We start from the raw sequence: 17,452 nt of genomic DNA, 5'->3' as shown, positions 1-17,452 counted from the left end.
TCCCTTTGAATCACAACTTCAATATCAGCTAGTCCCGTTTGCTCCTAATCTAAAAAGCAATCTTCGTGCATCTTAACATTACGCCTATCATTTTTCGTTCCATCGCTCCTTTGCATGGTTTAAAAACTTCTTTTTATGCTTCTTTGTCAACCTCAGTGGTTTTACTCCATATGTTAGTACGGGTAAAGAGCAATGATTGTAGAATTTTCTTTTCAAGAAGAGTGGCACATTGACAGTCAAAACTTCGTAACCTGCTACAAATACTGCATGATAAAAGTTATCAAAGGAGGTCTCAAAGTAAAACTTTCAGGGCAACCTTCTATAAAAGTAGCATAGATAATAGTAACAAAAATACAGGTGCATTATTTCCCACGCGCTCAATATTCGGTTGAGTTGTAGGTCACGTAATCAAGCGTGAATGGGAAGGAGAGCACGCGTCTTCTCCTCTAGCCCTGCCGTAGCTGTGAATGACTGTGCGCGTCTGATGCTTATGGGGCCCACGTGCCATATCTAATAGTTGGTAATCATTGGTGGGTGCTATGATAAAGGGCGACCAGGGATGGCTGCTAACTTCATGCGTGCTGTCTTCCTTGCTGGGCTGTCTTTCTGCGCCCCTAGTTTTGCAGAGTTAAGAGACAGAGGTCATCGCAGATCACTCACAGAGGCTGTCAGTAGTGGACATAAAAATAGGCAGATAATGATGATGAATCTAATTTTCGGAGTTGCGGTGAATCGAGTGGCTGTACGAACCGTTCGCCCCCGCTGCCGACGTTCTTCACAATGCTTGCGTTGTGAAAGTGAGTGCTGCAGGTCATCCAGTGAGGTATTTACAGGTTTACATGGTCCGTGCTTACTATGTCCACTATGCTTGCTATTTTAATTTTAGGTGAATGTTTACTACAATTTATATGGCCACTATAACTAACGTGTAGACTCGTGTAAGGGCCACACTTTTCGGTCGCGATTTTGACGAGCCTTTCGTGGGACTGGGTCATTTGACCTCATTTTTCCAACTACGAGTATGAAATCCGCCGCAAACATCCGCGATCGCCTCCTCTCGACATCCAGTAGCGACGCACGAAAGTACGCTACGCGCGACAACTCGCTCTTGAACCCGATCAGAATCAGTGCATGGAATGCAATTTCTTCTCGGTTGGATGTCTTTTTTTTTTTTTCTAATATTGGCTGTCAAGTTATGGGTGCGGCCCTTACACTGGTGCGATCCTTACACGGATTTAAACGGTAAGAATTTTCCTGCATGTAATTGTCTTCTATTTCGCTATCACTAATACTGCTTCGCCTTCCTGGCCAAACTGCACCCTTTTTATTTTTTAGTACTTTGAGTCAGAGTATAAGCAATGCTGCGCATGACTTCTAGACTTCTACTTATTCTGATTTGGAGTGAATCCGGCTTTGCATCATTTCGATTACTGAGTGAATTCTATATGCAAGGTGTTTCAACGAAGAGTTTCCAAAATTTGTAAAGGTGTCCTGTGGCAGATGGTACAATTCTACTTCATGAGCTCGTCTACTCGAAGAGGCGGGCATTACTTGCACAAAAATTGAAATGCATAATCGACAAATGAACAAAATTAACAAATTAAGTTTTCAGCTAATTACCTTATGGCCCATGTTGCAATTTACAAATTCTAGCTGTGGAGTGCAGATCCACTTTGAACTAAAACTCAGGCTGACACCAGTGTCGAGATATTAATTCTCTAACTTTGCAGAGAAATACATTGGCGTGCCAGCCACTTTCTCAGCAAAATGTCGTTTTCTGCATCAAAGCACATAAGTATGAAAATAGCAAATTATGGGATTTTACGTGCCAAAACCACGATCTGATTATGAGGCACGCCGTAGTGGAGGACTCTACTATTAGACCCCCTGGGGTTCTTTAACGTGCACCTAAATCTAAGTATACAGCTGTTCTAGCATTTCGCCCCATTGAAATGCAGCCGCCGTGGCCGTGACTTGATCCCGCAACCTCATGCTTAGGAGTCCAACACCATAGCAACTAAACAAGCACGGCGGGTAAGCGCAAAAGTAACTGGAACGCCAATGCATTTCTCTGCAATATTCGGGAATTAATATCTCGAAACTGGTGCCATCCTGAGAAGTAGTTCCTATTCGCCTTGCGAATTGCACGGCTAGAATTTGTAAATTGCAACACGGGCCATAACTTAAGGTTAAAAACCTAATTGGTAATTTTTTTAATTAGTTGATTATGCATTTCAATTTTTTGTGCAAGTAATGTCCACCTCTTCTCTGCAGACCAGCTCATGACTAGAATTGTGCTATCTGCCACAGGCAACCTTTAAAAATTTTTTGAAAGTGTTTGCTGAAACACCCCGTATTTATGGCATCTGCATGCAAGAGGCGATGTTTCCATCCCTAATGCGTAAATGTTGTAAATAATAAGAAGAGCTTTTTTTTTTCATTTATTTTGAAGCCAGTCATTAGCATTGCCTACTGCAAAGAGAATCAATATTGAGACACACATCACTCACGTGCTTTTCACACGCCCTTGATAGAAGACTCTGCCGAAAGGGTCACTGAAGTCGGCAGGTTTTTTTTTCAGGGTCAAAAAGCAGGCAAAGTAATTTGAAGTGAGGTGAACATACATCAACATATTCATTCTCTGGGTATAGGCTATCCATTTAGTTGGCTACCTCCTTCTCTTTAAAAAATATAATAAACTTTGTCTTTTGTATATATTTAAATATATTGTGTTTGTGCATGGTGTTCTCAGCGGAAATTTTCTTAAAATGTCCATGAGAGAAAACGCGGATGAGGTAGCCGCCGCTGGTGCTTCTAATGCGCTTGTCCTCCTATTGCCAGGATTTGCCGAAATAAAGCGAAAGTATAAATTAAAAGCCGTGCACGTCCATGCCAACAATGGTGCACTAAGCTTTTAGCCACCGTAAAAATGAAAATGTGGAGGCATCACAAAAGAGTCCTCAAATTATTTGGGTAACAACACTCCGGTAATGACATTTTAGGGGCAGGGGGGGGTAGGCTATGGATCGCCGGGTTGAATCAGCCAGGTTGAATCAGACAGCGGTAATTGGAGATCACTGTGAGAGGTCTTAACCCTCCAGTGAAAAATAAAATGTAGGCTGATCATGATGTAAAAATATACCTGTCGATTTGGACGTCTTCACTGTCTCTTCAGCAATGCGTTGATCTAAGGAGGCCAGTCGGTTCCCATGCAATCGCTTCGCACTGATTGGAACTGCATGGGTTTGGGAAAGCCCTTCATTAACACCTCCCAAGATTGACCATGGAAGATAGAACCTTTCGAAACTTCACACAGAATTAAACATTTGCCACTTTAATACAAAAATATAAAGGCCAAGAATAGTCACAATGACCGTAAGCTTTATCACTAGACAACAGGTCATGAAACGTACGGTAGCCATAGCACGCTCGTCAAAATTTATTTCGGAAGTACTGTTGACCTCCAATACAATGCCTTTGGCAGGAGTGGGTCATACAACAACAAAACATAAATAGTAGTAACAATCGCAACACAACATGACATTGCAACGGGATTTCGCCTCCTGGTGCCATCGTGGGCGGAGCCACCGACTTGACCTCTCCCCCTGGCCAGTTTCTCAGGTCCAATAAAAGTTCTTGTCATCGTCAGTAGTAACAATAAGAAAACCTGCATGAATACCTGGAATGTTACACATACAGTGTTCGGCACATTAAGTGACTAAGATTTACTAATAGGCTGGAGCACTAAAAGCTATAACGAAAGTGGTGAGCTATGCACTGAACAGACAGTACAACTTATTTATTCAGCTGAGAGCGTGGCTTTCCTTCCCCATAAAAATGAGTGTCAGTTCAAATCATCTTTAGCTGGTCCGCATCGTATGCAAACCCGTAAGACACATAAAACATTCGTAATGCACTGAATAGTATAAAACGAGTTTGATTTTCCTATGGCCATGTTACCATGTGCCACCAAACACACCCACACTCCAACTACACCGCCACTGAAACGGATTGCTTAGATTGCAAGGCAAAACGAATAAACACTAGCCAACACATGGCTGCTAGTGAACATGCGCATTCCTCAAAATTTAGGGGTTTCATTCGAAATTAGGGTTTCTGGGCAAGTCTGGCACAAGATGGGGCAGGTTGGGGCAAGATGATGCAATTGGTACAGCACTTCTATCCTTGTATATGACGAGGGTTTGACCCTACCCAGCACGGCAGAAATTTAAATGATTCTTTTTTTTTTTTGTCCACAAAGAGAGGCACATACCCAGTGACCCAAGTCGTCCTCAAAGAGGTTCCACTGTATATCATTCTTCATTAAACCGATTATGCGCAATACGATTTTTTTTTTTTGCTTTTCCCGATAATACGATTTAGTTGAATAATCTGTTGGACGATACGCTTGATTTTCCAGTTCCCGTGAGCACCGTCCTCAATGAGATTCCATTGTACCCAGTTACACTAGCTAGTGACCCAAGCTGGTGCTGAAGAGGTACATCGAAGAGTGGCCCAAACCAAGTTTAGCATACCCAGTGATTCAAGTTTGGATGACTGAGGTTAACTGAAGAGTGGCATACCCAGTAAGCCAAATTCACGACAAATGAGCTAGCTCTTGAGCGACCCACACCCAACGTCACATACCCATGACCTGAGTTGGCCCAACGACTGGCTTCTAACCCTGTTCCCACATCACAGCCGTCCGATTCTCTAAACATTAGACCATAGACAACTCGGCGACTCAAACCTGCGGGACCGACAGATACAGACAGATTCAGTGATGAAACGCCTACCTGAGCCTACCATGGTGGTCCTTGTAGAGAAAGCAGCACGTTTATTCAGCATGCAACCAATACCGAGTTTAATTACAAGACGGGACGTGCTTGACCTTGTAGAAAACGTGCCACAGTACGACGAGAGACAAGCAGCAAATTTCGGTAATGAACACCCTGTCTCGTAGCTTCTTTCTTCACCACCAGCTAGAAGATGCATGCACTTTTTGTAGTTGTGGCTATACGACACACTTTACACACCAAACCTCTCAAGCCGTGGCTCACAATAGAAAAGTTCTTAAAGGCGTCTTCTTCCACATCTTCAGTTGAGCATTGTGCTTTTCTACTGGAGGGCACACGTTCAAAAATGACCATGGGACTAGGTTTATTATTACTAGGTTTATTAATAAACCTAGTAGTACCTAGCGACACACAGAGTCACAAGTTTGCAGTAAATGGCCAGAAACACATGACACAATGCGGGAGGAAGACCCAAGAAAGGCTATTGCTTATTAAAACTTGGCACTTTCAACTGAAGGGCGAAGCATTGGGTGCAATTGTAGGTTAAGCTTTACGATTGAACACCTTGAACAGTGTTCTCGCTTCAAGGAAGTGCACCTTTGCAACTACCAGGCATCTCACAACACTGGTAGGATGAGGAGCACCGCCAGTAGCATTATAGGCATCGCAATGGTGCACAAAGACAGACCTGCAGGAAACTGTCGGCATTTTTTAGACCCAGTGAAATAATAGATAATGCAAGCTTGACATTTGCTGTACATTCTGCTCAGACGGCTGAAATGGCTGAGCCCAGCAGCTCAGCCATAGAGTGCTTACAGTCTGTTTGCACACAACACTCATGGCAGAAGAACACTAACCTGGCTCTGGCACCGAGCCGATTGAGTAAAGCACTGTTGGTGCGTCTATTTGCCTTAGTTCTTTTTTGCAGAAAATGCACTATGTGTCTCTCGACACTCACTAAACATGCACGTGTGAGCACCGCATGCGCCAGTGATAGTGCGAACACAACAATGGTTGTGCCAATGGTAACAGCGCGAACATGCCTCAAGCATCTGTACAATTGCTATCCCAATAACACCAGATTATAGTGTGCCATTCCTAAAGTAGACTTCCTAGAGTGATGTTCCAGACGCAGTACAATGAGCCAGTACGAATTTTTCAAATCACTCTCGGCACAATGGCCTGGAATCGAGGATAGGCATTGAGTTTCTGTACTTAGGGTCCAAAGTTGGAATCCTCATCGAAGCCACGGCTTCAGGTGACACCTGAATTAAAAAAACACAGAGAATAGCGAACCAGAGGGGCTCCACTAATCCAGGTGCCATTAGATAAGCACGGCCTATGCAGGTTCAAAAAAGACATTTACTTGTCAGAACAGATACTAGCCCTCCTGGTGCAGTATTTCATGCGAATACCTCCCCTAATAAATCTCGAAATTAACCCTGAGTAATCAGTCCCTCACAGCTTGTTTTTTCGTGGCTGCAACCCTGGAATGAAATGTAAAAGCATCAACTAACCCAAACCAAGGTTCTTGCTCTAAGCAAGTGGAAGTTTTGCAATTATTCTTTTTCAAAGGTGAAGCTCTATGAAAAATTTGATAGCCAGATAGCACTGTAAATTTAGTAGAGGCCCCCTTGCACTTATACATTAATTTTTTTGGTCTCCACTAATGTCCACCCATTCACTCAAACTTATTGAGACTCAGTCGCACATGTATTCGAAAATAATGCCCTCGTTAGTGAGTATGCCAACCAATGAGTTGTTTACATGTATCACAAAAGATTGTTAAAATCTGTCTCATCACGAGCAACCACGCAAATGAGTGACAAATGACACTATGTCTTTTTTGTAAGCTACTAAAAAAATTCTAAACATAACTGTTTTAGCTTGCAGCTAAAAGCGAATATAGTGCAGCTGACACATTCAGCAGTGACTACATCAAAAATGAATATTGTAATGAGACTGCAACAGTGAAAGTTATACTGAACCAAGGACATGATGTCCTATGGCATCCAAGCCATTGGAAATAAAAAAATGAATGACAGTAATTCTGATTTTATACAGCAGCTGAAAATCTGTACTACTGTGTCTTGGAAAACAATTTCTAGCCCTGCCCTTTAGTACACGCAACATACGGCAGCAGCCGTAGCATGTGGGAAAGGCGTAATTAGCTCAAAGAGATAGATATGTGACCTTTACATGTCTTTCGAGGCTTTGGCCTAAGTTCAGTGCCATTGAGGCAGTCATTGTTGGCAAAAAACACTGAAAGAGTGGCATGCTGCACCACACCGGTATCTTGCGCTGTCACTGTAAACAGAGGCTGCAAAGGCCAGTTGAGGCAAGCAATGGACCACGTGGTCAAACATGATAGCACCCACGGGAGTGCAGTGAAAAGCGTCTATACTGCACAAGCAACAATCTTTGGCTCCTTGAAGGAAACAGTTGCCTCATGTTCATGCATAGCTCGATACAACCCAGAATTCCTAACATCCATGTCTGCCAATGCCAGCCACTATGGACTGGGCTCAGTCCTTCTGTAGTACCAACCAGTGGTGGCCTTCGCATCAGAAGCCTACTCCTCTGATGAACAGTAAAACAGCCAAAGCAAAATATTTATCGAATAAAGAAGCAGAACATTTTTTGCGTCATGCTTTATGTCAATGGAGTATTCATCTGCTATCACAAAATCGGGAATGTTGAATACTATGTCACCATATCGTTATAGCGAAGCAATTTTTTGTTTAAACAAGCCTCTAAATAAATATTCTGGCAGCAAAAGCATGTAGTCGACGACCAATTCTTCAGAGACACAATTTTCCAACCTGCAGTATTCCTGCGGCACCACCTTACCCCTAGCACCGATGTCTAACAGCAATAGCTGCAATTTCTAATGCCACGAGGTGTTCTGCCAATTAACTGTGTGCTTGATGTCGCAAATATGGAAGCTCTGAGCAAAGATGGCGCCTAGTCAACAGCATGAAACCACAACTTTGGTTTCCAAATCCCGACAACTTCTTTCCTGTGCACCTGTCCGACCACTTGTTATGGTGCTTTCTGGATACTTGACAGTGTGCGAAAATACATGGCACTCGTTCCAGATCACCATGGACTGGCACAGGGTGCAACCATTAGCGACATTGTTTGTGGCAACCATCGTTGTGTCATAGGAGAAGCAGGCTCTTGCTAAATATCAATCTTGATAAGTAAATGCTGCTGTCTTTATATTCACTTAAACTTAGTAATGCAAAGAAATTGACCAGGTCTTCAGAAGTGTAGAATTTGTAGAACGCCATGGTGTTTATAATTACTGCGGCAGAGCTAGTCACCTATAGGCACATAGTGACAGACCCAGTATAGAGTAAAAATAGAGAAATGCAATACATCATCAAAGCCTATATTAGTCTAGTTGGCCAATTTACTGGTTTTGTAGTCTCGCTTAAAAGCAACATTTAGTGCTCCAGGACTATGTGCCCCCCCCCCCCCCCCATTCCAGTCTAACTCCATTCCGGAATCTGGGGCTTCCACTCCATATGCACGAACTAGTGTCAGCATTTTAAAACATGGTACAATTCCGGAATTATTCGAACTCCTGAGTTTCCACTCCACAGCTCTTGTTCGTACTCATAGATGTTACACAGAGATTACGTGTGTGATCACGTGCACTGGCTGAACTGACGGCGGTGCACGTGAAGCAAAGGTTTGTTTCGCGGCAATCAGCCGGTAATTGCTGTGAACGCATACAGCAAGTTTGTGCTGGTAGGAATGACAGAAACTTACGATTGAACAGAATGAACACTCCACACTGAATTTGCGGAACACAACTGAAAGTGACAGCGTCGCGGAGTCAAGGTTGTATGTGCAAAATCTGTACTTTGTGATGGGCCAACGCGAAACGCATCTGCAGCCTCAACCTTCACAAACTTTTTAGACCACATCCATGTCCAAAAAAAATCACTCGGCAACCGTACTTACTTTTCACACACACACTAAGCCAAAGAGCGACTATGCGGACACGTTCGGTACTGAGCACTTGTTGTTAATAAGCGGCTGCAGCAAAGGTTTCTTCAACCAGGCAGCCCCCGCGTGCCCGGATAAGTGCATGCATAACGTGCACTCTGGCACTGCATTTTTTTTCTCTACTCCTTCTTCCTTCCCACTGGACCCACTTCACAGTCTGTTGGCATGCCAGATGTACCTGCCTGGCTAAGCATCCTAAATCATGCACTCGCACGTGCCACTCCTAGCCAATGCTGTCTACTGCCTCACGTCTGCAGCCTGGTGTATGCGATCACTCAAGGTGCAGACAAGGTCTATTCATGTAGGTCGCGAAGGTGAAAAGCGGATCGTGCAATAGCAGCAGGGCAAGACAGCAGTTTATGAAAATTATACATGCAATGTTACTTATGAAAATATTTGTAAAAGTACAGACAATGTTACTCGAATATGAAAATTCGGAGTCACAAACTGCTTGCTTCCATCCCCAAACAATTATGGGCATGGAACTGTGTTGGCTTTTTCCAGTTTGCTTATGGCAATGTGGGCCGGGATATGCTGAGATGGTATCACCACATTTAAGGCTCAATGTCGCAAGAAGTCTCTTATGCGTAGCTATAAAAAGTAACGGCAATATGCCTGACAGCAACCTTATAAGGTTTGATCAGTAACTTAATTTCTGAATGGCCTTTTCACTAAATGCAAGGGATGTTCCAAAGATAAATTCAGTTATTTCCGCACGGAGGCTTTATCGCCAAAACAAAATACATCATGGCATTTTGAACTATACACCTTGCACTATTTTCCCACATAGTTGCCACCGACATTGAGACGTTTGTCGTAGTGTGCAATCAGTTTGAAGAAACCACTCTGGCAAAACTCGGTGTCCTGCGATGCAAGAAATTGTCGTACAGCCTGCTCCACCTCAGCATTTGACGAGACATGACCTCTTCACCATACACAATCTGTAGGCGTTCATGAATGACGGACGCACCAGTCCAACATGCCCATTCATACCGGACAACAGCACGCACTTTTATTCGCGACCACGTTGTCTGCACACGTCCGTCTACCATTTTGATTTGTACTCGAATAACCTTGGGCACACCGGTCTGCTGCTACTCTTTCTTCTTCGGCGCTCTGCGCATGCGTTTATTCATCCTCCGCTGACATGCCTTCCGTCGTTGAACCAGCAACGGGCGTGGTTTCTTACTGGTGATTGTTTGCTTTCCCTGGTGTACCATGTTCTCTTTCAAAAAAATGACAAAACTAACTATACCAAAACTTACTAGTACGTGCACCACAGAAAAACTACAGGTGGCATGCGTGCTAAGATGATAGTGCGGTATTAGTATAGCGATAGTGTTGCTTTTCTTTTGACACAGAAATAACATATGTGTGCCGGTACTACGGACACATGCCATGTGTGGTACATAGTTCAGAATGTGGGCGAATCAAATGCTCTGAATTAATGTGAAACACTCAAGGCTCACCGGTGTTAAGACTGCTGTTAGAATGAGGGCTATAATTACCGATGGGTCTGTAACAATGTTAATAGAATCAACTCAGTTTCACAGCTCCGCTGAAAACATCGGCTCCATGGCGGTCGCGAGAACTAATGGCGCGGCAATCGAGTCGCGCTACCGGCAGCACTTTCGATTGCGCGTCTTTGCTGCGGCTGCGTCCCTTGTGGTTGTTATGGTGCTGCGCATTCGTTGCGTCCTGCAGAAGTTCGTTCGGAGGTTTGAGTACTCCTGCTGGTCTGCGGAGGTGTGAAGCCTGGCTTGTGTCGAGCATGCGATATGCTGACGTGTTTTGCACCGGGTTGAACAAGTGGCTACAAGTAGTCAGCTAAGCACAACTTTTAATGCGTAACCATTCTTTGGTGAGTACCACAGGTCCATCAAGCAAAAAGTGTAATGCCTTGTATCTGCACAAAAATGAGTATTTTTTGAACTTAAAATGTTTATTCATTATAATATAAATGTAGATGATTGGTAGCTTTATAAAAGATAAGGAACAATAAAAAAATTTGATCAGAAGGAATACCCATAGGGATACATAGGGCTCCATAAAAATGCATGGGGAAGCTTACAGTAGGAGTGAGCTAAATGAAATTTGGGGTTGGGCCAACTCCAAATTTGGATGGGAGCCAACTTGGGGGTGGGGAAGCGCGCAATACGACTGTAACTTTCTCCAAGCAAGCACATTTATACAGGGTGTCCCGACTATCATGCACCAAGATTGAAAAATATGCAAATACCACATAGCTGGACAGAACCAAGGTAATGTTTGCCGTCGCTTGGAGATACGCAGATTTTGTGCATTCTGCCTAAATACATAATTAGTCTTAATTATTCAACTTCTGAAACATTATTGGATTGAAAGTGTAAATCAGAAAATTGTAAGGCAGCATGAAAAACTCCTGATACAGCTTTCTGTTGCTCAATACGTGCTGCATAAGTGTTTTTCCGAGCATGAAAGAAGCCCGTGACTATATGCAAAAGTGCCTCGAACGGCCAGTCACAGTGGAAATTTTACAGATAATCGCGGGCTTTTGTAATGCTCGGAAATGATTTAATGTAGCACGCATTGAATTGACAGCACGGCACAAAATTAATGTGATCCAAAATTAAAATTAAATCCTGAGGTACCGCTTACCAAAACCAAGATATGATTATGAGGCATGCCGTAGACTCCAGAATATTTCTGACCACCTGGTGTTCTTTCATCATCATCAGCCTATATTTATGTCCACTACAGGACGAAGGCCTCTCCGTGCGATCTCCAATTACACCTGTCTTGAGACAGCTGATTCCAACTTGCGTCTGCAAATTTCCTAACTTCATCACCCCACCTAGTTTTCTGCCGTCCTCGACTGCGCTTCCCTTCTATTGGTATCCATTCTGTAACTGTAATGGTCCACCGGTTATCCATCCCACACATTACATGGCCTGCCCAGCTTCATTTTTTCCCTATTAATGGCAACTAGAATCTCGGCTATCCCCATCTGTTCTCCGAGCCACACCGCCTTCCTAACGTTTGGCCTAACATGTTTCATTCAATCGCTCTTTGTGCGGTCCTTAACTTGTTCTCAAGCTTCTTTGTTAACCTCCAAGTTTCTGCCCCATATGTTAGCACTGGTAGAATGCAATGATTGTACACTTTCATTTTCAACGACATTGGTTGGTTCCCAGTCATGATTTGGCAATTTTATTCTTCTGTATATTTCCTTCTCATGATCAGAGTCCCCTGTGAGTAAGTGACCTAGACAAACATACTCCTTTACAGACTCTAGAGGCTGACTGGCAATCCTGAATTCTTGTTACCTTGCCAGGCTATTGAACATTATGTTTGTCTTCTGCATATTAATTTTCAACCCCACCGTTACACTTTCTCAGTCAAGGTCCTCAATCATTTGTTGTAATTCATCTCCATTGCTGCTGAATAGGACAATGTCATCTGCAAACCACGGTTGACAAGATATTCACCTTTGATCCGCACTCCTAAGACTTCCAAGTCTAAGAGCTTAAATACTTCTAAGCATGCAGTATTTTAAATAGCATAGGAGAGATTGTGTGTGCTTGCCTGACTCCTTTCTTGATAGATAACTTCCTACTTTTCTTGTTGAGAACCAAGGTAGCTGTGAAATCCTTGTAGATATTTGCCAAGATATTCATGCATGCCTCCTGTATTCCTTGACTACGTAATACCTCTATGACTGCTGGTATCTCTACTGAATCAAATGTCTTTTCATAACCTATGAAAGCCATATAGAGAGGTTTAATGTACTCCGCAGATTTTTCGATTACCTGATTGATGACATGGATGTGATTCATTGTAAAATATCCCTTCCTGAAGCCAACCTGTTCTCTTGGTTGAGTGAATTCAAGTGTTGTCCCGATTCTATTGGGAATTGGTGAATATTTTGTACGGTACTGGGTTGTTTAACGTGCACCCCCCAATTAATGACACAAGCATTTCACCCCCATTGAAATGCGGCTGTCATGGCCGCAATTCGATCCCATGCCCTCGGGCTTAGCAGCGCGTCAAAGCAACTACGCCACCACGGCAGGTCATTTAACGTTATACACCACATGGCACACCATTGTAAAATCTTGTTAAGGTCTTGTAAAATGTCGCTTTCATTCAGTATGTTCAGTAAGCGATAAACAATTTAGTCATTCGCATACAATTGCAGATTGGATTGCGTGTCTTCAGCAATATCATTGATCAAATAAAATATAATGAGCTTAAAGAGACCCCTGTGGCACGCCAGGCATAATTGGAATAGATGGTGAGCAGTGTCCACTGACCACCAGTAACCTGTCGACAATTTGTGAATTAATTATTCAACCAATTCATTAGGTTAGCACTGATAATTAGATATCGAAATTTGTGCATTATAATATCACGAATAATTTTTTTAAATCTAGGAACAAGCAATTAACAGTCACCTAATGCATATGGTGTCAAAAATAAATTCTGCTAGCTGAGTGTCGCAAGAAAATCTCGCATGAAAACAATGCTGTCGTGAGTAGAAAAAGTTATGCAGGTTCAAGTGCTTTATTGAGTTACTATACGCTATGTGTTCCCATGGAATTTTTTATCCTTGCTTATGGACAGGGACAACATGATCCAATTTCCATTGATCTGGCAAATCTTCTGCTATCAGTGACTTGACATACAATATGAAAAAGATTCCACAAAGGGCGGCACATTCCTTCAGCACTCAGTTTGCTATGCCATCCGGCCCTCTGCGTTTAGCAGTATCTAGGCCACTGAGAACCTGAAAAGCACCATTCATTGACCAAATAGCATTGTGAATTTGCTCAGAAATTGCAGCACAGGCTGGCAAAGGGGAAATGCGCATTAGTGAATTACTAGAACAAGCAGACTTGAAATAACAATTGAAAGTGGTAGCCTTCTGTTCATTTGTTACATTGCCATTTTCAGATGCAAGATAAGGTATTCCAATGTGTCCTTTACTGGCATTTTTTGCAAGCTTCCAGACCTTATTGGTTTGCACCTTTCCATCGAATGTACTAAAGAAAATTCATTTTCTTTGGTCTAATTTTTGCCTTACATATTTCATTTAGGGAAAATTTTCCTTCAATGATAACTTGCATTCTAGGTTTGTAAAAATTTGCATAAAGCCAGTGTAATTGTCTTCTAAGTCAATGAATATGAATGGTCATCTATGGTTTATCTTTCATATGTCTTGTGCTTCGCAGTTTTGATGCTATATATTCCAAAATCAATGCAAGTATCTCGGGTTTAGGAATGCTCTAAGCACCATTAATGTCTTGATCAGTGCATATATCTTCAAATGCAGGATATAATTGTTTAATTCCAAGTTCATTGCGGCATAGTCTCCCTCATCATAGAAATGTACAAGTTTTGGAAGGTGCTGGACTTTATTGTGGTAAGGATATTAAAGATTAGTAGGAACAATAGCGTAGTTTTTGATGCCAGCAACACAAATGGGAGGTGAAACCAAGTCAGCCTCCCTTGTATCAGTACTTGCGGCTATATTTGTTGTCAAAAAGGCAGAGTCAAGCTAGATCTCCATCATCAGAAGAAATATCAGGTGCAGGCAGAATAAATCGGCTGAAGCAGTAAAGACAGCAGCAGCAGCCGCACAATGAATCAAATTGGGCAAGTGCTGCACACAGAGCCAGAGATTTGGGCCTCGGGCTCCTCACAATGTCACTGCCACAAATAGAAACATTTGCTCCTCATGCAACAAGAAAAACAATCTTTTTAGCTGTAAGCAGCATGAGTGTAGGGTCCTGTTGAGTTCACGGTTGATATTCTAAAATTTCGCAGCCATTCCATGTAGGCTACAAGAGCGGATCTGTAAAAGAACTACGCAAAGGTCACTGTACAAAAGCAAACGCACCACTGCAAGTGTCGGCCTTCCGAGCGTGGTATCTCCGTCGTTGTGCCGCATTAATCGCTTCGCGATTTGGGGGGCTTTGCGCTCGAGCCCGCCGCTTGCGGGCCGCCTCCTCAGCCCGCTCCTCGCTGGTTCGTGCCGCCCGCCGCTCTCGGTCACGCTGACTCCTGCGGTGCCGAAGTTGGGCCTCGTGAGCAGCTTGTTCTTTGGCAGTACGCACTACACGCGGCCTACCCATACCATCGCACGCAACATATCAAACTTCTTTGCGCAGGCGCGGAGGTGGCTTGTTAGCAACCACCTGTCAAGCCAAATGATTGATGCGCGCTACGGCCATTAGCGTTCCCTCGGCGCAGCCAAACCGAGAAGCTGGCTAAGTCAGGAGCTGGGGTAACTGTCAAAACCCCATCACGTTGACACGGCTGAGTCCGCAGTGTAGTGTCCACGATGCAGGCGATGCAGGTCATAGGCTATGTGCAGGTTATCAGTTTGAGAAGTTTGTTGCCAGACTTAGGGGTCAATGTTGCCAGACTACGTGCCAAATTTGACGAGGGAAAACACCGTCAAAGTCACGACGACCTACTCAAATACAGTAGTCGTGGTCACAGTAGGGTATGATTACGGTGGCTAGATAGATGGGTAGGTGTGCCGACCGAGCGTAGTTCACCCCTTCTCCGCACCATGACGCAGAAGTGGCGCTGCGGACAGTATAACGGTTCAGCTGCGCGCAACGTCGGGTGCGCTCTGTAGACGAGAGCGTGTTTGATGGTATCGCTGCCTCTAATTTTAGCTTTGAAGTACGCGTCACATAATGCCGTTTTGAGCAGTGTAGGCAAAGCCAGAATGGGGAATTTGTTACTGTCGTCTAGTCAGAAGACACGCTATGCTGAAGTCAATTAATTTTCTAGCTTGGCGATTGATCACATTTATTGGCATAAACGCGGCGCTCCAGCTCATTGCATTAAATAGGTAGTTGCATTTTTTTCATGCATAATTAAAACAATACTGCAGTGGTTTTATACGGCATATGGAAACGTGTTTACGAGATATTTAGTGAGTTCTAATGGTTCAATTTCGAGGAATCCAGCTATTGTGTTCATTGCTGCCTCAGTTACGGTATTTAAATTGTTACGAGACGAATTGTGTTGGTAAGTGCATATGGTTCACTGTTTGGTTGCAATAAAATAAAGCAATACGTCTTGGGCTAGAATCATGAATATATTTAATATACAAGAAACGCTCTCATAACTTGAGTCAGCAGACGCACCAACAGCCTTAGCGCCAGCAAGGTCGCAACGTTAATTGGTCCACCACATCATGATAACATTATTCACAGCACACGCCTCCGCTTCAGGTGATTCCTTTCGCGAACCATGTTCTTGCCCTTGACAAGAAAGTAAAGGCGTGTAATTGAATACAACTTCACAACATCGTTTGTGAGCTCCTTCTTGTGCCGCTCACAGCCGATCAAACTTAGAGGATTCAGCTGCAGAAAGGATTCAAAGTCGGCGATATGGTTCCTTCGTAACTCATTTAAACTGAAGCACAGCTTGAAGGCGTCTTCGAGTGATGCTACCAGTTTTTTTAGTGCTTCAGAAGGGAGCGCAACAGCCCTGACCTACTCATTCTGTTGAATTCAGTAATGTCCCTTAGCAATCGGAGCACTCAATTGGTTCTTTGCAGGAACTTCCTTGAGTCACTTTTCTTTTCCCCGTAGCAGCGCAGCGGTGCTCGTTGTCGCAGGCGCTGAACACCTCATGTGAGGCTTGTAAATTTCCATTGTCGAGGTAATCGACGTACGCTTATCGGTGTACGGCTTGCTCATTATATAACGTCGCCGATACTGAGCAAGCTACTGAGCAGCCCGGGCGAACATTTCCGCTGTCAGACAGCGGAACATTTCCGCTTTCTTTCTTACAAATTTAGAGCCTGACTTGCAGTTCGGAGTGAAGCAGTAAGTCTTTTTGGTGGTCTTCTTTGGTGGATCTCGAGCAATGCAGCCGCTAATCTCGCTGATCATTGTTCCGACCTGGAACATTCCACATCGCTTAGGAACTTGCGAACAGTACGAGAGACGCAGAGCTCTTCATCTTTGAAATTTACACGAACAGACGACATACAACTATTCCAATACGGGCTTTATTATTATTATTTTTTTTTTTTTTTTTGCTCGCCGCCAGCCCCCTGTAGCAGACGACGCGCGCTGCGGAACCATTCTACTGACCGCAGCGCCAATTTTGCGTCATAACGCGGAGAAGCGGTGAACTACGCTCCAGACGGGCCGGTCGGCACACCTACCCATCTAGCCACCGTAGTATGGTGGTACACTCTAGCACGACAGTAGGTCGTGCACTCTAGCGCGCAAAATTTAAATATTCTTTTCAAAGCTTTCCGCATTTATAAAGTAAAATGCTCTCAAAACCCAATTGAAGTTATTATAATTTGAAAAAAAAAAATCATACAAACTGTTCGGATACATTAATACCGCCGCCTAAACTTGCACGTTTCCAACCACTGGTCATGCAGTGTTCTTGATCGTCTGCTCAGCGTTTCGGTTGCAGAAGACAAACACTCGTTTGCTCGTTCCATTCAGTAAGCACGAATATGTTTTTGCAATCAAATTAGTTCGAGACATTCGAGGATCAGAAGGGCCGGAATGAGCACCTGTACTGTGTCTGGTGGGTTGCACGAGATTCCCTTCATGCTGCATAAGCCAGAAAAGCGTTCGCCTGGTTAAAAAAATAATAGTGTTCTGTGAAGAATG

General features: G+C 43.6%; 1 protein-coding gene across 2 annotated transcripts in view; it reads right to left on the bottom strand.

The window, feature by feature from the left end:
- The window catches only part of LOC119453898 (zinc finger protein 271-like), a 62,997-nt gene extending 47,843 nt beyond the window's left edge, over nt 1-15,154 (bottom strand). The window contains exons 1-2 of one of the 2 annotated variants that reach the window (XM_049667043.1): nt 14,692-15,154; nt 3,143-3,235 (exon numbers count right to left, since the gene is read on the bottom strand). In XM_049667043.1, coding sequence (XP_049523000.1) covers nt 3,143-3,235; nt 14,692-14,926 — 328 coding nt within the window. In that variant the 5' untranslated portion in view covers nt 14,927-15,154. The remainder of the gene's footprint in view (nt 1-3,142; nt 3,236-14,691) is intronic. The other variant, XM_049667044.1, reaches the window with a different exon arrangement.
- Between the last annotated feature and the right edge of the window lie 2,298 nt (nt 15,155-17,452).

Source organism: Dermacentor silvarum, chromosome 5, assembly GCF_013339745.2.
Source record: "Dermacentor silvarum isolate Dsil-2018 chromosome 5, BIME_Dsil_1.4, whole genome shotgun sequence".
Taxonomy (NCBI): Eukaryota; Metazoa; Arthropoda; class Arachnida; order Ixodida; family Ixodidae; genus Dermacentor; species Dermacentor silvarum.
Note: the sequence above shows the minus strand (reverse complement) of the source record. Positions and strands in the feature narration are given on the sequence as shown.